This window comes from Musca autumnalis, unplaced genomic scaffold (assembly GCF_047663935.1).
Source record: "Musca autumnalis isolate F117 unplaced genomic scaffold, ASM4766393v1 scaffold_4, whole genome shotgun sequence".
Classification (NCBI taxonomy): Eukaryota; Metazoa; Arthropoda; class Insecta; order Diptera; family Muscidae; genus Musca; species Musca autumnalis.
In genome coordinates, this window is record NW_027411977.1 from 159,329,396 (window position 1) to 159,346,759 (window position 17,364).

A 17,364-nucleotide genomic window follows, 5' to 3' on the forward strand; every position below is an offset into this window, starting at 1 on the left:
TCCTGCGTAACGTGGAATGTTTTTCGAACTACATTATCTACCGATGTCGGAGGAATGCTAGAAGCTGAGGAAGAAGTACAACTACCATTTAGAGTTCTAGGCCGAAAAGTGGAAGCTGAAGCAGACAACTTAGAACTTCTGGGAGTCACAATTTGACTCGGACTGCTCACCATAGAGCGATCTCTGTGCAATGTGTGATGACTAGCACAATTTTTGACTTCGTGTCCCTTCTGAAGGCAATTCACACACAAACGATGACTTTTGACCAATTTATATCTTTCCAACAGCGTACAATTTACGAACCGCTGGCAAATATTTAATTTGTGTTGTTGGTCTGTACAAAGAACGCAACAAGTCTTGGGCGACGATCGAAGAGGTGTCGAAAAGAGTTTGGGACTGGGACAAGTGTGAGGAGAAGAAGTACAAGATTTAGGAGACACTTTACAATTCGAATTATACAAAGTGCCAACACTTCTCATTTCATGCAAACACAGAAGAGTTCGAATTCTCTCTGTCAAGAATGCATCTAATTCTTTCCAAGTTGAAAGACGAGACTTATTTGTCACACTTTGCTCCCATAAAGCGTGTGTGACCTTAGGCAATTTTTGTAAACAAATGAAGACCACAATCGGATCCCAATTATCCGTTGGTACATCATAAATTGCCATTGCAGAAAGACAACAAGTGATCCCACGTTGTATTGACTTTAGTCCCGAACTAGTCTCCTGATCTAGTACAGGAAGCGAAAACAAGGATTTCAATTGATTGTGGACAAGCAACCGTGGATTATTATAGGTGGAATTCAATTCATTCCACGCAAGATTAAAACTCCGATTAGTCAAAGGATACTTCGAGACGATTTCTCGAGCCTCACCACTAGTTTTACTCACCAAATGACACCAACGTTCAATATCTGTCAACTGGGAGTTATTTATATAAACCGCCCTGAACAAATCTCTGAAAGTGGGCCAATTTAGTATATTTCCATCGAAAACCTCAACATCCAAAGGAGGTAACGCAAGATTATGAATGTTATCAACATTTGTGAGACCATCAACGAAGTTTGTGCCTATTCTAGGATTCCCAATACTCAATATTGAAGACCTAGACGCCTGTGTTCCCACATCACGAGAGAGATGTGACGACAAACTCACGTTTTTAACAATCACATCACAGGACTGCTTTTCCAAAGAAATATCGCCTAAATACTTTGTTTAAAAATCTTCCGAACTATCCAATGCGTTCGGGGACATTTTAGAAGAACTACGAAATTTTGACAGCAAACTATTTATCTTTGAAGAACAATTAACATATGTTTGATACGACTCCTCATAAATGGACTGAAGTTTCTCGGGACCTTCTATACGAGATAGGCATTTTTGAAAAGTTTCCTGAAAGGTTTTCCACAATTTTTCAATTTCCTCACTCCTAAATTCGAGGTCATATAAATCAAGTTCGTCTTCCTTCATTTTATTTAAGTTCTCAGTGAATGTCACGATATACTTGGAAGCACGAATTAATAAATGTGGAGGAGTGAAAGCCATTTTTAGTGAACCAAAACAAACCAACAAAATGGTAAGCAAAGTTAAACTGTTTCATAAATAATATAGTCAACGAAATGACGGATATGTAGTTGGATATAGCAAATAAGCTGCCAGTTGTAGCGGAATTTAATTCGCAAAAATGCACAAGAAATATATATTATTTTCCACAAAGGAGACAATTTTAAAGCTACCAATTGTAGCGCACTGATTAAAAATTGGAAATCGAAACAATATTCAAAATCTCAAAACTTAACCAAATTTGGCAGACGAAAGCAATAAAAATCCAATTGACAACTATTTTCCTAAAAATGCAATAAGAAATTTAAGTCAATATTTAAATTCCAAAATCTATGTAAAATTTGTAAGCTACCATATAATTTACAAAATTATTACCAAAAACAGCATTAGGCGATGTTAATTTGCAGAGAAAGCTAATAATAAATCTACCAAATTTACACGAACTAACTACCGATTGCAGTGTATTTGTGTCCAAAAATTTAACTCGAAATTTAAACAATATCAAAATTCCAAAAAAATATAGAATTTTATAGAATTTTACTGTTTTTCTTTAATATAGAAATAATACCATGTCCATGATACATTTATATATTTTATATTATATAGTATAGTAGTATGATTTTGGTTATATTGCATGCCATTAATTAATTCTGCTTTGTAATTAAATTGGCCATATGGCTTAATGATTATGAATAAATAAATGAAATGAAATGAAATGAAATGAAATGAATTCGCTAAAATATGTGTAAAAACCAACAAATAATATCCAACTATCGACCAAAATTACACGAAATAACTACCGAACGTAGTGTATATTTGTCCAAAAATGCAAGGGGAAATTCGAACGATATCAAAATTCCAGAAAAATAATTACAAACTTAGCACAAATAATTTCTAAAATACACTCTAGACAAGAAAAAGTCCAATTGACCGGTTGTAGGATGCATGCAATATTAAATATAAACAACTAACCAACGAATATAGTGTATTTGGGTCCAGAATACAGTGAAAATTTCAAACAATATTGAAATTCCAAGAAAAAAATTGCCAAAATTCTGTTTAAAAGACACACTACACAAGAATATGTCCAATTGAGCGACTGTAGGATGCGAATTTATACAAATAGCCACCGAATGTAGCGTATTTGTGTCCAAAAATGCAAGAAGAATTTCAAACTATATTGAAATTCGAAAAATATACAAATTGATGGTAATTGTTGGTAAACAATATTACCTTTTCGAATAATTATGTACAACGATATGTACTAAGAGTTTACGATAAAGCGTGATGTTGCTTGCAAGTCAAGCTGTCGATCACTCTCGTTTTTATTTGTTTATTCTGTGTTGACATCTGCATAGATGCTTCAAGAGGGCGGTTGTCAAATCAATATTCGTTGAAATCTCTCATACTATTACAGGGGTGTAATAAATGGGCATGAGGAGATTTCAACGAATACACCTATGCAATTCATAGGGCCAATTTGAATTATATGATCAATTCTAACTTAAACACCAGGATTTTGAAACAGCTACGTTTATAGATGAGAAAAATTAAAAAACATGGAAAAATCTCTGTAGGGATTTTTTAATAAATCGCGATCAAAGTTCACATTCTTAGGGGTTTTTTAGGTTTTCACGATTTTGCTTGGAAACCGCAAGACCTATCGAAATGGGACTAAAGAAAATGTTGTAGCAGTGAAAATTCTGTACGAGATTGGCTGATTGATATTTTCTTAGGTTGTAACATTTTTGAGGTATAAAGGTTCAGATCAAACGTTCAAATTTTTTCGTAGGTCTTCAGGATTTATCTTGAAAACTGCAAATCCTTTCGAAATGGGACTAAAATATATGTGGTTGCTGTAAAAAGATCCCTACAAAATTGGCTTTCGTAATTTTTTCCTAGGTTGTACGGTTTTTGGCTTTCTGGACGCACAATAACTCTCGAACGGATCAACCCATTCGGTCGTAGTATTTTATGCAAAAATATCTATTTGACATATTTTGACATCACAAATAATTAATGGCCCTGGCGATATGGCCCTCTTAGAAGTAAAACTAAGTTTGGACCGATATAATAATTTGGACCGATTTAAATTTCCACAGACTGACTGACATAACTATATAGTGGTGTGTATACAAATTACACATCTCATCTATTTTTCAGCCGAATTCATTGTTTTTTTTTTCAATTTTCGAAAGCTTATTTGCAAATAATAAATTAAAAATTATAAAATAAGAAATAAATTCTACTATTTGGTATCTTCTAAGTAGCCTAGAGCTCGAGGAAAAGCATTTTCCTGTTTTTATGCGTTTTTTACACTTCAATCACCATAACTGTATACCATAACTATATAACCATAAGCTTTTTTTTTAAGTTGTTAAAAAATGGTTATGTTAACAACTTTTAAAAAATATAGCTTATTCGAAAGATATTAGTCACGCATTTGCCGTTATAAAATAAAAAATTATACATCAGAAGATCTGCAATTTTTTCAACTGGCTGGCTACGCCCATGAATAAACACCAGAAATAACTCAATCCCTAAAGTAGAAAGGTGCCGTTTGGAAATATGCAAACAAAGAGTTAAGCATAATGGTTGAAACGAATATAATCATATCCCTGATTCCATAAAGAACCTCGCGAGCATATCATTCATTCAAGACAGTGATTAAGTCATTTTTATTAAGCAACATTGAAATGCTTCTAACGTAGCTTGTAATGTTGAGATAAAATAATATATTAATATTATCTTTTATTAATTTTCAAATTAATGAATTACATTAACGTCCTTTCAGATTATATTTAAATAATTCGGCCAAAAAAGCCTTAAGGCGCTGGGGCACCCTTTGAAATTTGTAAATTAATATTACTGAATTAAGTCTAATGAAATGAAAAAAAAAAAAAAAATATATATATATATATATATATATATATATATATATATATATATATGTACAGGCGGGTAAGGGCGGTGGCAGGTTTTCGCTGCTGAGTAAATAGAACCTGTTTTTAAGATAGCTTTTGCGTAAGAGAGTGTGGACTGTAATTAAAGAGTATATTAGAGAAAGAAATGGTGTTTCGTTGACACTGACGATCCAAGACAACTTTTTTTTAATTGTTGCTAAATAATTTCTCAGACTTGAGGAATTATTTATTGGTTGTGGAAAATGAGAAATTATGTTAGATAATAATACAGAGGTTGGTTCATGTACTTATGATTTATTGATGACAAGCTGGATTTGTGTGCTTACAGTGTGAAAGTTCCAACAAGAAGGGCTTTTACATTGTGTTCATACCCAGCAAGAAAATTCATTGGTACAATAAATATGTTTCAATTCAATACATTTCAGTTACTTAAAGTATGTAAGTAATTTATACTCGTTATAGAAAGTACATATTTCAAAGATTAATGGTCGGTAATACAGTTCAAATCGAATGCAAATATCTAAGTATAAACTAGTTTATACATGCCGCCGGGTCCAGCGATGATTATTTGGAAGTGGAGCATAAAACCGTCGCAATTGCCCGTATAGCCTCAGAAAGGATTTTAGGATTCAGAGTTCCTGTGTTTGCATTGTTGTTGTTGTTATTTTGGCTGCCACTTCGGTTACCAGTTTGCTGTCGATTGCTTTCTCTTGAAGGTGATGATCGTGAGCCTCTGATCTCTGGATAGACTGTGTGTAGTAACGTATGGTGAGGTCTGCCACATCTTCGGCACATGTTGTGAGAACGGCAGTCTCTAAACCGATGGCTTCTTGCCAAGCAATTGACACAATAGTATTCTTTTAAAACCAAGAGATTCCTTTGCCTTGGAGTCATATCTAGGAACTTTGGACAAGCTTTGAGGGCGTGAAACCGATTGCATAGTTTGCATTTGTGGACGTTGGGGTGATCTGTAATGTTATTAGATTGATTACTAAAAAGTATATACTAGTAGTGGGTAGCATTATGATTTATGGTGTGATACAATTTTACTTATTGGGAATTTGTATAGCTGTTGGAATTTGAGAATGGTAGGTAGCACAGTTTAACTATTGGCCGAGTTATTATTCCGGTTACTACTTTTACATCGGCTACACGTTCGCTTCCATCGGAATCGGCATGAGTTTTTACAATTCTCCCAAGATTCCATTCATGAGGAGGGAGCATGTCGTCAATAACAATTACCAAATCATCTACCTTAATATCGTCTGATTTGGTTTTCCATTTATAGCGCTTCTGAAGGGACTTAAGATAATCTTCTTTCCATCGAACTACAAATTTTTGGTAAAGAGCTTTACGTTTTGACCATCGATTAACAAGAGATATTTTCTGGGATGATATTTCGGGGAATGCCATTATTGGAGAGCCTCTTAAGAAATGTCCGGGTGTCAAAGCAGTCATATCTGCAGGATCCTCGGAGATTGCGGAAATGGGACGAGAATTTAAAATGCCTTCAGTTCGAGCAAGTAAAGTGGAGAACTCTTCAAAAGTTAACTTATGGGCACCACATATCTTCTTAAAATGGGCTTTAAAACTCTTGACGGCAGCTTCCCATAAGCCGCCCATATGGGGTGCGTGTGGGGGAATAAATTTCCATTCAAAACCATAAGTTGCGTATTTTTGAGACATTTGAGAGGATGTGGTCTTTAAAAACGTGGAAAATTCCTTAAGTAGTTTTCTGCTTGCTCCCAAGAAATTACGTCCATTATCAGACATTACCCGGCAGGGGAGTCCCCGCCTACCAATGAAACGAGTAAATGCCGCTTCAAATGCGGCTGAGGATAAATCTGAGCACGGTTCGAGGTGTATTGCCTTTGTAGAAAAACAGACAAATACACTTACGTATCCTTTAATAATTGGGCTGTTGCGAAGTGAGGAACTTTTTAATTCAATTGGGCCAGCAAAATCGACCCCGGTAATGGAGAAGGGAGGCGATAAAGAACACCTTTCAGTCGGTAATGGAGCCATGATTTGTGAGATGGACTTTTGTTTGTACAAAATACAAGTTTTACATTTGTGAATTATACTTTTTATTCTGGGCTTCAAGCGGGAAATGTAAAATTCGGTTTGGGTGAATCTGCACATGAGATTACACTCTGCGTGCCCAAGAAGCTGTGTAAATGAACAAGATAGAGGCGACAGAGTCGAGAATTATCAGGAAGGATGACTGGATGACGTTCTTTGTATGGAAGATTCGAATCAGCGAGTCTTCCGTTTATTCTCATAATATTGTCGGTATCTAAAAATGGGTTTAGAGTGCATAGATTGCTTTTGTTCGAGATCGGTTTAGAATTCAGTAAAGATTCATATTCGTGTTGATGATACTTTTCCTGGGCAAGGGAAATTAACCGTGATTTAACAAACTGAACTTCAGAAAGCGTTAAATCTGTTGTTATAAATCTCGGAGTGTTCCGGGTTCTTTTGAGGGAGTTACTAAAAAATTGAAATACGTATGATAGGACTCGTAGAGCTCGAGTGTATGAAGAAAAACGCAACAAAATATCGTCTTCTTGAGTAACTGTGTGAAGTGTTTCAATTTTTCTTGTTTCAATGGGAACCACTATTGGGTTTTTCTTGGGCCAAAAGGATTCTGGTTTACTTAGCCAGGAAGGTCCAGACCACCATAATGAGTTGCACGAGAGATCTTTAGTATTGGAACCTCGGGTGCCTAAATCGGCAGGGTTTTCACAAGTGGAGACGTATTTCCATGTTGCTTTAGGAGTCAGCTCCATAATTTGAGAAGTACGGTTTGCAACATACGTTTCCCATGACATGGGAGGTTTCGAGAGCCATCCAAGAAAAATAGATGATTCAGACCATAGCGTTATGGAGGAGTAATCGTATTCGAATTTGCTGATAATATAGTGAATTAACTTGGCGAGAAGAAGTGCTCCATTGAGTTCTAGTTTTGGAAGAGAAACAACCTTTAAGGGAGTCACTTTGCTCTTAGCAGTAAAGAGATTGGAGAATGTTGTTGAGGTAGACGTTTGGGAGCGAATATATACACATGCACAATATGCTGATTTTGATGCATCACAAAATCCGTGTATTTGTATGTTGCTAGTGGGAACGTACTGTATCCATCTGGGAATTTTTATGGTGTCAATATGAGCTATATCGGAAAGAAAATTGTTCCATTCTTGAATACAATCGATATTGATTTGTTCATCCCAATGTGAGCCTTGCAACCACAGTCGTTGCATTAACATTTTTGTTTTTATAATAATGGGAGTTATCCAACCCGCTGGGTCAAATAACTTTGCTACAGTTGAGAGCACTTTACGCTTTGTAATTATTAATTGGTTTTCAATGGGAAGCAGAGAGTAAGAAAATGTGTCTTCTAGGGCATTCCATTTAATACCAAGAGTTTTTGTGGAACCTTTTTCGGCAAATCTCAAAAGATCTAAATCATACACGTCATCGGGAGGCAAATGGGTAAGTAGTTCGGAGTTATTGGCTATAATTTTTTTGAGTGGGAATCCAGCGGATTTTAGAACAGATATTAACTGTTGTTGAGAGTTGATGGTATCATTTATAGAAAATCCACCAGTGAGAATGTCATCAACATAGGTTTCATGGCGTAATATTTTAGCAACATTTGGGAACGAGCTTTCAGAGTTGTAATAGAGTTCTTATGGCCAAAAATGACGCACAATTCACACCAAAGGTGACAGTATTTAATTCATAATCTTTAATAGGGCTTTTTGAGTCTTTTTTGGAATAAAATTCTTTGATATTTTCTATCATCGGGATGTATCTTAATTTGTCGATACATTTTTTGTATGTCGCCACAGTAAACATATTTGTACTTTCTCCAATTGAGAATTGTTGATATGAGATCTGTTTGGAGTGTGGGACCTGTATAGAGTACGTCATTGAGAGAGTAACCAGACTTTGACTTGCGAGAGGCATTGAATACTACTCTTACTTTCGTCGATTTGTGATCGGGGCGGACAACGGCGTGATGTGGGAGGTAAAACGAATAATATTTACCTTGATCACATATTTCTTGAGACGACGTTTCATCCATATGGTGAAGAGAGAGAGATATTCGTTTAAAACCGCACTGTATTCACGCTGGAGGTTTGGGTCTTTAGGTAAAGATTTTTCTAAGCGAGTATATTGGCCAAGGGAGAGGAATCGAGAGGAGCCTAGAGAAACATTTTGGGGAAAATCTATTTTAAATGGGAGCCGTAAAACGTACCGATCATCTGAATCACGAGTAGTTGTATTTGAGTAGAATTCTTCACAATAAATATCAGAAGGAGCAGAGCGAGACATTATTGGGACTTCTTCCGTCTCCCAGAATTTACGGAGTGTGACACTAAGGGTTTCATCTTCGGATGGGACAACATTAGTGGAGAAGGATTGAACAGTTTCCACTGCCATAGGTCCGCTGAGAACCCAACCAAAAATCGTGTTGTATGCCGAAGTCGTGCCACAAATATTCTTCCTCATACCATCTAAGTTTATGAATCTTTCCGAATCATTGCCTAGTATCAGATCTATGTTTGAAGACGTATTGAAATTGGATCGGCTAAGTCAATTTTTGTAAGTTCTAGGGAGTTGGGTTTTTCGAACGACACTGAGGGCAATTTCTTAGTTACTTTGGGGAGCACAATCGCACTAATCGGGCATCGTGTATTGTATCTTTTAGAGTAGAGTACAAGATCGCATTCCTTGTCAGCTCTCTGAGTTATACCACCGATGCCACCAATTTCGAATGAAGCTTTTCGGTAGGGAATTCTGAGCATACTTCTCACTTTTTAGGAAAGAAAAGTTCTCTGAGAACCTGAGTCAAGCAGTGCTCTGACTGTAAAGAGCTCTCGATTGTGCTCAATTTCTACTAATGCAGTTCTTAGCAAAATTGTTTCACTATTGTGGGAAACATTTGCATGGTCAGTCGCTGATGGCAAGTCAGTCGCTGATATTCAAATCATAAAGACGTTCATAATGACTACTCCGCCAAAAACTCTCTGTGCCAAGTGCTTTAAATCAGCAAAAACAAATGTTATTTCATGCCATATTTGTAAGGCAAAATACCATTTCTTATGTGCCAATATTGATGGTGAAAAATTTGGTGAAACATTTATCTCGAATAAAAACATTGTTTTCAATTGCGATGATTGTTTGCATGTTTCTGAGGGAATGTTATCCGCAATCTCTTCGATGTCCCAAGAAATAAGAGAGATAAAAGAGACTGCATTAATGCAACTTATTGGTGATGTGAGCGACTTAAGGAAAAAGTTCGATGACCTGCCGAAAGATCTTGAAAATCAAAAGAATAAACAAAAGAAAAATAAATTTGTTCAACATAATGTGTGTTCTAATGGTGTCAACACAAATGCCGAATTCTCTACTGAGCCAAGTGTACAACAACAACAGTCAGAATGTGATGCGTCTTCTTCTTTGTCTTACCCTACTGCTCCATCAGATGTTCGATCAAACATGATGGATAATAACAATTGGTTTGAAGCTCGCAACAGAAAGAGAAGACATAGAGTTATAGCCATGGGAGAGAATGATGCTATTGATCTCCCAGTTGTGGCTAGAAATAAGTATGTGCATGTCTCGTCGTTCCGAACATGTGTAACGGCTGAGCACATCATTGGACATATTGAGAGAAATGCGAAAATTGATAGGAAGCATATACAATGCAACCTGCTGGTAAAGAAAGATGTTGACGTGAATACACTCAAACATGTTAATTTCAAAATTGGTGTGCCATCATCCTATTTCAAAGCTTTGACTGCGCCGTCGCTGTGGCCAGTTGATGTTAAAATAAGACCGTTTGTTTTTTTCGAGAAAAAAGCAGCGGTATTGCCCAATGTTTGAGCAAGACATGCGGTTTGAAGATTTTTTATCAAAATGTTGGAGGAATGCGCTCTAAGTGCGAGAATTTGTTTATGTTTTCGTCTCAAGAAGATTACGATGTTTATGTTCTCGTTGAAACATGGTTAACTCCAGATTTTTTTAATGAAGAATTTTTTGATTTGAATATTTTTGCCGTATTTCGGAAGGACAGAAATGCCGAACTGACGGGCTGTTCACGAGGGGTGGCGTTCTAATAGCAGTTAAAAAGAAGTTCAAATCGTATCCAAATATTAATGTTGAAATTGATTTATTGTTGGATCAATTGTCTGTCGTAGTTCCTGTGAAAAATGGTAAATTATGTATTACGGCGTCATATATTCCACCAAGTAGTGAAGCGGATTTATACTTAAGACATATTAATAACTTACTGTTGTTGTTTGAGAGAGCGGATGCTGATACGAAATTCTGCGTGTTGGGTGATTTTAATTTGAAAAATATTATATGGTATATGCATGAGGATGTCTTATTCCCTTCAAATATAAATAAGGAGTTTGAAATACAGTTTGTAGACAGCATGTTAGATATGGAATTGATTCAAGTCAACAATGTATATAACAAATTGAACCGTTTACTAGATCTAATTTTTATTCAAAAAGACTTAAAATATTTAATTTATGAATGTATCGACTCATTTTCTCCTAATAATGCTCATCATTCCGCAATCATTATGGAACTGGAATTGTATAACTTTTTAAATAATTCTGAAAATTTTAATATAGAATCATATAATTTCAATTACTGTAATTTTGATGCATTAAATTCAGCGTTAATGGATGTTGACTGGGCAGAGCAGCTTAAAATTAACGACGTAAATAATTGTTATGATTGTTTTCTTCAAATATTCCATGACATTTGCAAGAAATTTATTCCGATGAAAGCTGCTAGAGTAAGGAGTCGTCCTTGGTATACAAAAGGATTGCGACGTTTAAAGAACAAAAGGAACAAATTATATAAATCTTATTTAGAAACTCGTGCTTCTGATGCTTTAGTGGCTTACACTTTATGTCTGAAAGAATTTAATTTTTTAAATAAATTCCTTTACAAGCAGTATATAATTGAAATGGAAAATCAAATTAAAGTCAATCCAAACTGTTTTTGGAATTTCATTAAATCCAAAAGGCGGAAACTAGATATTCCGTCAACTATGTTCTTTGAAGATCATGTCGCGAATACCTCGACAGATATTGCAAATTTGTTTGCTTCTTATTTTAAACCAAACCTTGATCATTTCGACACTCATGATGGAGGTGAATTTTATTCACATAATGTATCTAATTCCATAAACTTTGGTGATCTATTTCTATTGGATGATGATATAGTTCAAGCGATTTATAGTATAAAAAACTCCAAAACTCAAGATGCTGATGGACTTTGTTCTTATTTAGTTAAAAATTGCGTTCTATCTCTTCGCAGCCCGTTAAAATTTATTTTTAATAAATCTTTGAAGGATGGCTTATTTGCAGATCGATGGAAATTTTCTTTTATTGACCCCATTTTTAAAAACGGTAAAAAGGAATTTGTCTCGTCGTATAGATCAATTTCTAAACTCAGTGTCGTGTCTAAGATTTTGGAAAACATTGTTTATGGAAAACTGTATTTTTCATTAAAGTCTATTATGATTCCACAACAACATCGCTTTCAAAAAGGCCGATCAACGGCGTCTAATTTATTTGTATTTACAGATTACTGTCTTTCTTCTTTTGCTGCGGGCTTTCAGGTAGAAACAATTTATACCTATTTCGCCAAAGCTTTTGACAAAATACACCATGATATTCTATTGAAGAAGTTGCATGCATTTGGGTTTCACTCAAATTTTTACAAATGGTTGGAGTCATATCTCATGGGAAGAAAATGTGTAGTTCGAATTGGATCAAGTGAATCTGAACCTTATTATTTAACTTCAGGAGTTCCACAAGGAAGTATTTTGGGCCCACTATTCTTTAATATTTTTATTAATGACATTCATGGTTGTTTTCAGAATGCAAACTTTTTATTATACGCTGACGATTTAAAAATTGTTTGTCGTGCAAAAACCCATGAACATTGCAGTCTGATTTGTATAGGCTTTCTAATTGGTGTGAGCGCAATCGTTTGAAGTTAAACGTAAAGAAATGCTTTCACGTTTCTTATTATAGAATACTTAATCCTATTCAATATGATTTCCATTTAGATTCAACGGCCTTGCAAAAAGTTAATGAAATTGAAGACTTAGGTGTGGTTTTTGATTATAAATTGAGCTTTACTCCGCACATAGACCGTTTGGTGCCGAAGGCTTATGCTATGTTAGCTTTCATTAGACGTCACTGCAATGACTTCAAGGATCCATATACTATGAAAACTTTGTTTACCTCTATGATAAGGTCTAAATTAGAATATTGTGCTATGATTTGGAATCCTCATTCAGCAATTAATGTTTACAGAATCGAACGAATCCAGAAAAAGTTTTTAAAGATGGCGTTACGTTCATTAAATTTTACTCAGCCAATGCCAACATATGAGTCTAGATGTTTACTTATTGGGATGGAAACCTTGGAAAATAGACGTAAATTACAGTCAATGATGTTCATTTATGATGTTATTAACAATAATGTCAATTGTCCTTCAATTTTAAATAAATTATCCTTCACTCTTCCTTGTCGCAGTCTTCGAGGATACAATATGTTCGCGATAGATATATATCGACAAAATTATATAATAAATAGTCCACTTATAGGGACTTTGCAAAATTTTAATGCCCTTAATAGAATATCCATGGTTGATTTTAATGCACCAAGGGAATCATTTAAACGTTTTTTAAAAAGCCATATAAACTAATATATTATGTATATATAATGTATTCACTATTATTTATATTAAGTATATTTAATACTTTTCAGTTTACATATTTGTTGTAGTCTGTAAGGAAATGAATTCCATAGACGAAATAAATAAATAAATAGATTTTGAAATGTGTTTGTTTGGAAGTAGTGGGAGAGGAAATATCTTCCTCGACTGTTTTATTATTTGAATTAAATGCGTTTGTACTGTTAAAGTGTTTACTGTTACCACCATGAGATGTGTCTTCATTGGGTTGATCTAAATGCAAAAGTGTATGGTGACGTTTTTTATAACGAAGACAACTACTTTTGCTTTTGCATTTGCTCTTAAAGTGAGCTTCAGAGAGGCAGTTGTTACACATTTTGTGTTTAAAAGCAAAATCAATGCGCTCTTGTGTGGTAAATTTACGGAAATCTGCACATGTTCGTATACTATGATCATTACCGCATACTGGACATGATGAATTGAGCTTATCTTGAGAAGTATAAGCTTGAGTTTTATAAGATGGATGATCAGAAGAGGATGAAGGGAAACTGTGACGTTCTTTTGTAGACCTTATGCTTGAGATTCTTTCAACCACTTCAATGCGATTTAACAAGAATTCGTCTAATTGGGACCAACTGGGAAGCTCCCGATGGGATTTTAAGGATTGTTCCCAATGAGCAATAGTTTCTTCGGGAAGCTTGGTTGATATTAAATATATTAAAATGGGATACCAACTGTCTACTTTTACATTAAGGGACTTTAAAGTGCAGAGACAATCATTGACAGTGGAGTGTATTTTTTGCAAAGACGAGCTATTTTCTGTTTTTTGTACAACCATATTGAACAATATCTTTAGCTGGTTATCTACAAGCACTCGCTTATTCTCGAATCGAGTCTTCAGTGCATCCCATGCCAGACTAAAGTTTTCGTCACAAAGAGGGTACCTTTTTACAATAGCTCCTGCGCTACCCTTGGTTTTATTCCGCAAATAATAGAGCTTTTGCGCTGGAGTGAGTTGTGAGTGGGTTGCATAAACAGCCGTGAACATGTCACGAAAAGATGGCCCTTCTTCATAGCTTCCCGTGAATACCTCAGTGTAGCAGGGTGGGACTTTTATGGATATATTAGAGTTATTACAAACTTGAGTATTGAGAGAATTATTGGGGGCTCTACTTTTCTCAGAAATTCTTAAAACATCTGCAATTTGGGACCGAGTCTCATAATAGGCTTCAGAGGCAACATTGAAGTTAAGATTGGCATTCTCTCTGAAGTCTTTCGTGTAAGCGGATTCGGCGGATAACATAAGATTCTCATAATCTATTTGTAGCTGCTTATATCAGCCTTCCAAATCATCTAACTTTATCTGCAATACAGAGTCTGTCTGATCTGTAACGTCTGTCGCACCAAATGCAGTACAGAAATTGATCACATGATCACAGTGGAAGACAAATTTTTTATGAATAGAGGAGGGTTTACTTGAAGAGCTTTCCCTTTCTGTGACGTTTTGTTGTGCTGGATCAGTCATTTTGACTTAACAAGGTTTACCAATCTGAGTAAAAAAATATATGTTTATTCAAAGTGAAAATGAGCTTGGTCCACCCCGCAAAATGTAAATATATAAACAAACGTTGAATACACGTTTCGATATTATGGCTGAGTTGGGAACCGAAGTTAGTGGGAAAAAACTTATATTCCGCAAAAAATATCTTCAGATTAACAAAGAGATGAATACAATAAACGAGTGTGATATTTGGATATAAAATATGGAGACACTGTATTGATTAAACAGTATTTTTTTTTTAATGTACAATAAAGAAGAGAGAAAGAGTATAAATCGTTGGTGAAGTGTATCAATATTGCAGTTACTTATACACTTTCGTAAAAGTTGTTTATAAATCGTAGAAACCAACGGAAGAAACGGCTATGACTCACTGAGTAAGCACCAGGTTATTTGTAACCTTGAGTAAACCTTAGTAAAACAAATGACTACAGACGCTATGAGCAGGTGAATAGCCTTACGTTGTTTATAAACCTTGCGTATATATCAGTAAGAGAAACGGCTATAGACACAATGAACAAGCGTGTAGCTGTAGGTTGTATATAAATCTTTTAAGTAAGCAATGCGAAATTACAACAATCGGTGCACATTTACGGCCTTAAGGATAATAGCTGCTTAAGAACGCGTTTACTAAACAACTACCAGAAAATCACCACTATTGCCATTAACAGCGGGTCACTTGTGAGCCTGTATATAGTTTTGATAAACAAAGTGTGTGTTTTAAATTGACAAAAACTTTGACGCACTACCAGGCGTACCGTTTCAGGTTGATTGCACACCTGTTTAGCTGAAACTGAAAATATGGAGAGATTGTTGTAGGTTATCTACAAACCATTCATAAAATTTACGAACAATCGATTGGCAATTTCTGTTATTTTCAATGACTCCTTTGCGTGAGTTTACTGTTGGGTAAGTCGTCAAACTTAATAAACCAGAATTGTTCAAAATATTGACAGGTTTTGATTAAATGACAAATCGTGGCAAATGAGAAGCCTAAAGAAGTTCATAGACACAATTTTTCTTAAGCGGTGTAAATTCTCCCGATAATAAAGCTAGCTGAAGTGTATGTCCATAAACCGAAATTGCGCTTATTTTGATTCCTCGAGTACCTTATCGCAATCAGTAAGTGCTACTATATCGCACTTAAATCAAGAATTAAAACTGTCATTCAATTATTTACTCTCTCTTAAAAAACACGTAGGTTGGAGTGTACAAAACACACCAGAAGTTTACGAGATCTTTTGAATGTTACCACACTCGCAGATAAAAAATAATTATTTTTGTTTTTAACTCTTGCCCACTATCTTTTGTAGATGATAACAAACAGTTTACTTGATTCAGGTTTAGAAAACACCCTCCTTATTATCAGTACAAGGGCAACAAATTTATTTGTTTCAAATGGGTTAGATGTGGATTACAAATTGATTTGATTTCATTCCAATATTTCACCTTAGAGATGGTGTAAACGTTAAAAGTAGCACTTTATATTTTAGATGCCAACTGATACTATTTCCATTGATATATTTATGAAGCAATGGTTACCATTTGTCTCAAGTTTGGCGTGTTAATAGAGTGGCTCAATATTTTGCAATTATCGTACTTTGCCTGTATCAGTACACCACTAACTTTTGTTATGATTTGTTTTTGTCCTTTGATTTTTTTTTAACCGAACTCGGCTGTTTATTTACTGAGAATTGACTTTATTTTAGTGGCAATGGAAATAACACGAGAGATTATTTTAAAGGCGACTAATACTGGATTTTTCTTGATGTTTCGCTACCAATTTAATTATTAAAAAAGCGAATAAACCTTTTTGCCTTTTGGCTCATGTAAAACCCACCAAGTATTTTGCACGCACTTTAAAGTTGCTGAGAACCAGATGAAATTGCGAATGACCGAATGTAAACAAACACTGCAAAAATGTTAGCATATTTGTAACATCGATCTCTTCTTCGTTTCTTCCCTGTTTTACACTTCTATGTTATGCTCAGAGAACACTGTTGTTAGAGAGATTTTTGTTATACAACGTATAACAGTTAGAGTCGCTCACACCTTTGCTAAAATTTTGTGTTATAACACTTGGAACACTAAATAAAAGAGAAGACCAGGCACAAAACTTTTGATAGGATGAAGAACAAAAAAATGGAAGGGGTAGTGGTCGTTACTTTCCTATTTCTCCTTTGTTTGGTTGTTCTTTTGCACATATGTATGTAGATAACTATGTATGTTTTTTTTCCTTTAGGTACACAAATAAACGGGTGATATGTGTTGCTAACTTAATAGACAATTGGCTAGACTATGCAACAATGTGAAATATTCTGCTTTCCTTTGTTCAGACATTCGTTCCTTAACGAATGTTTGGAATTGGAACTCACAAATTACCGTTTAGAAGATTGCTTTTATGTTAAGATTTTGTTAGAATTTTGCATATCACCACTGAGCGATCATTTGTTTTGTTGTTTTATGTTTAATTTTCTTTCATTTGGGGCTTTTTTATTTTGAAACGAGTTTATTATGCACTCAGGTGTTTTCACTTTAGAAAATTAAAACAACTATTACGTAGTTTGTGTTTTCGGACAGAATTGAC

The 17,364-nt window shown here is 35.0% G+C and overlaps 1 protein-coding gene across 1 annotated transcript in view; it reads right to left on the reverse strand.

Moving 5' to 3' along the window:
- Positions 1-4,764: 4,764 nt before the first annotated feature.
- Positions 4,765-17,364, reverse strand: part of LOC141403135 (uncharacterized) — a gene marked incomplete at its 5' end in the record, with an annotated part of 88,634 nt that continues 76,034 nt past the window's right edge. The window contains one exon of the mRNA XM_073985299.1: positions 4,765-5,454. Coding sequence (XP_073841400.1) covers positions 5,051-5,454 — 404 coding nt within the window. The remainder of the gene's footprint in view (positions 5,455-17,364) is intronic.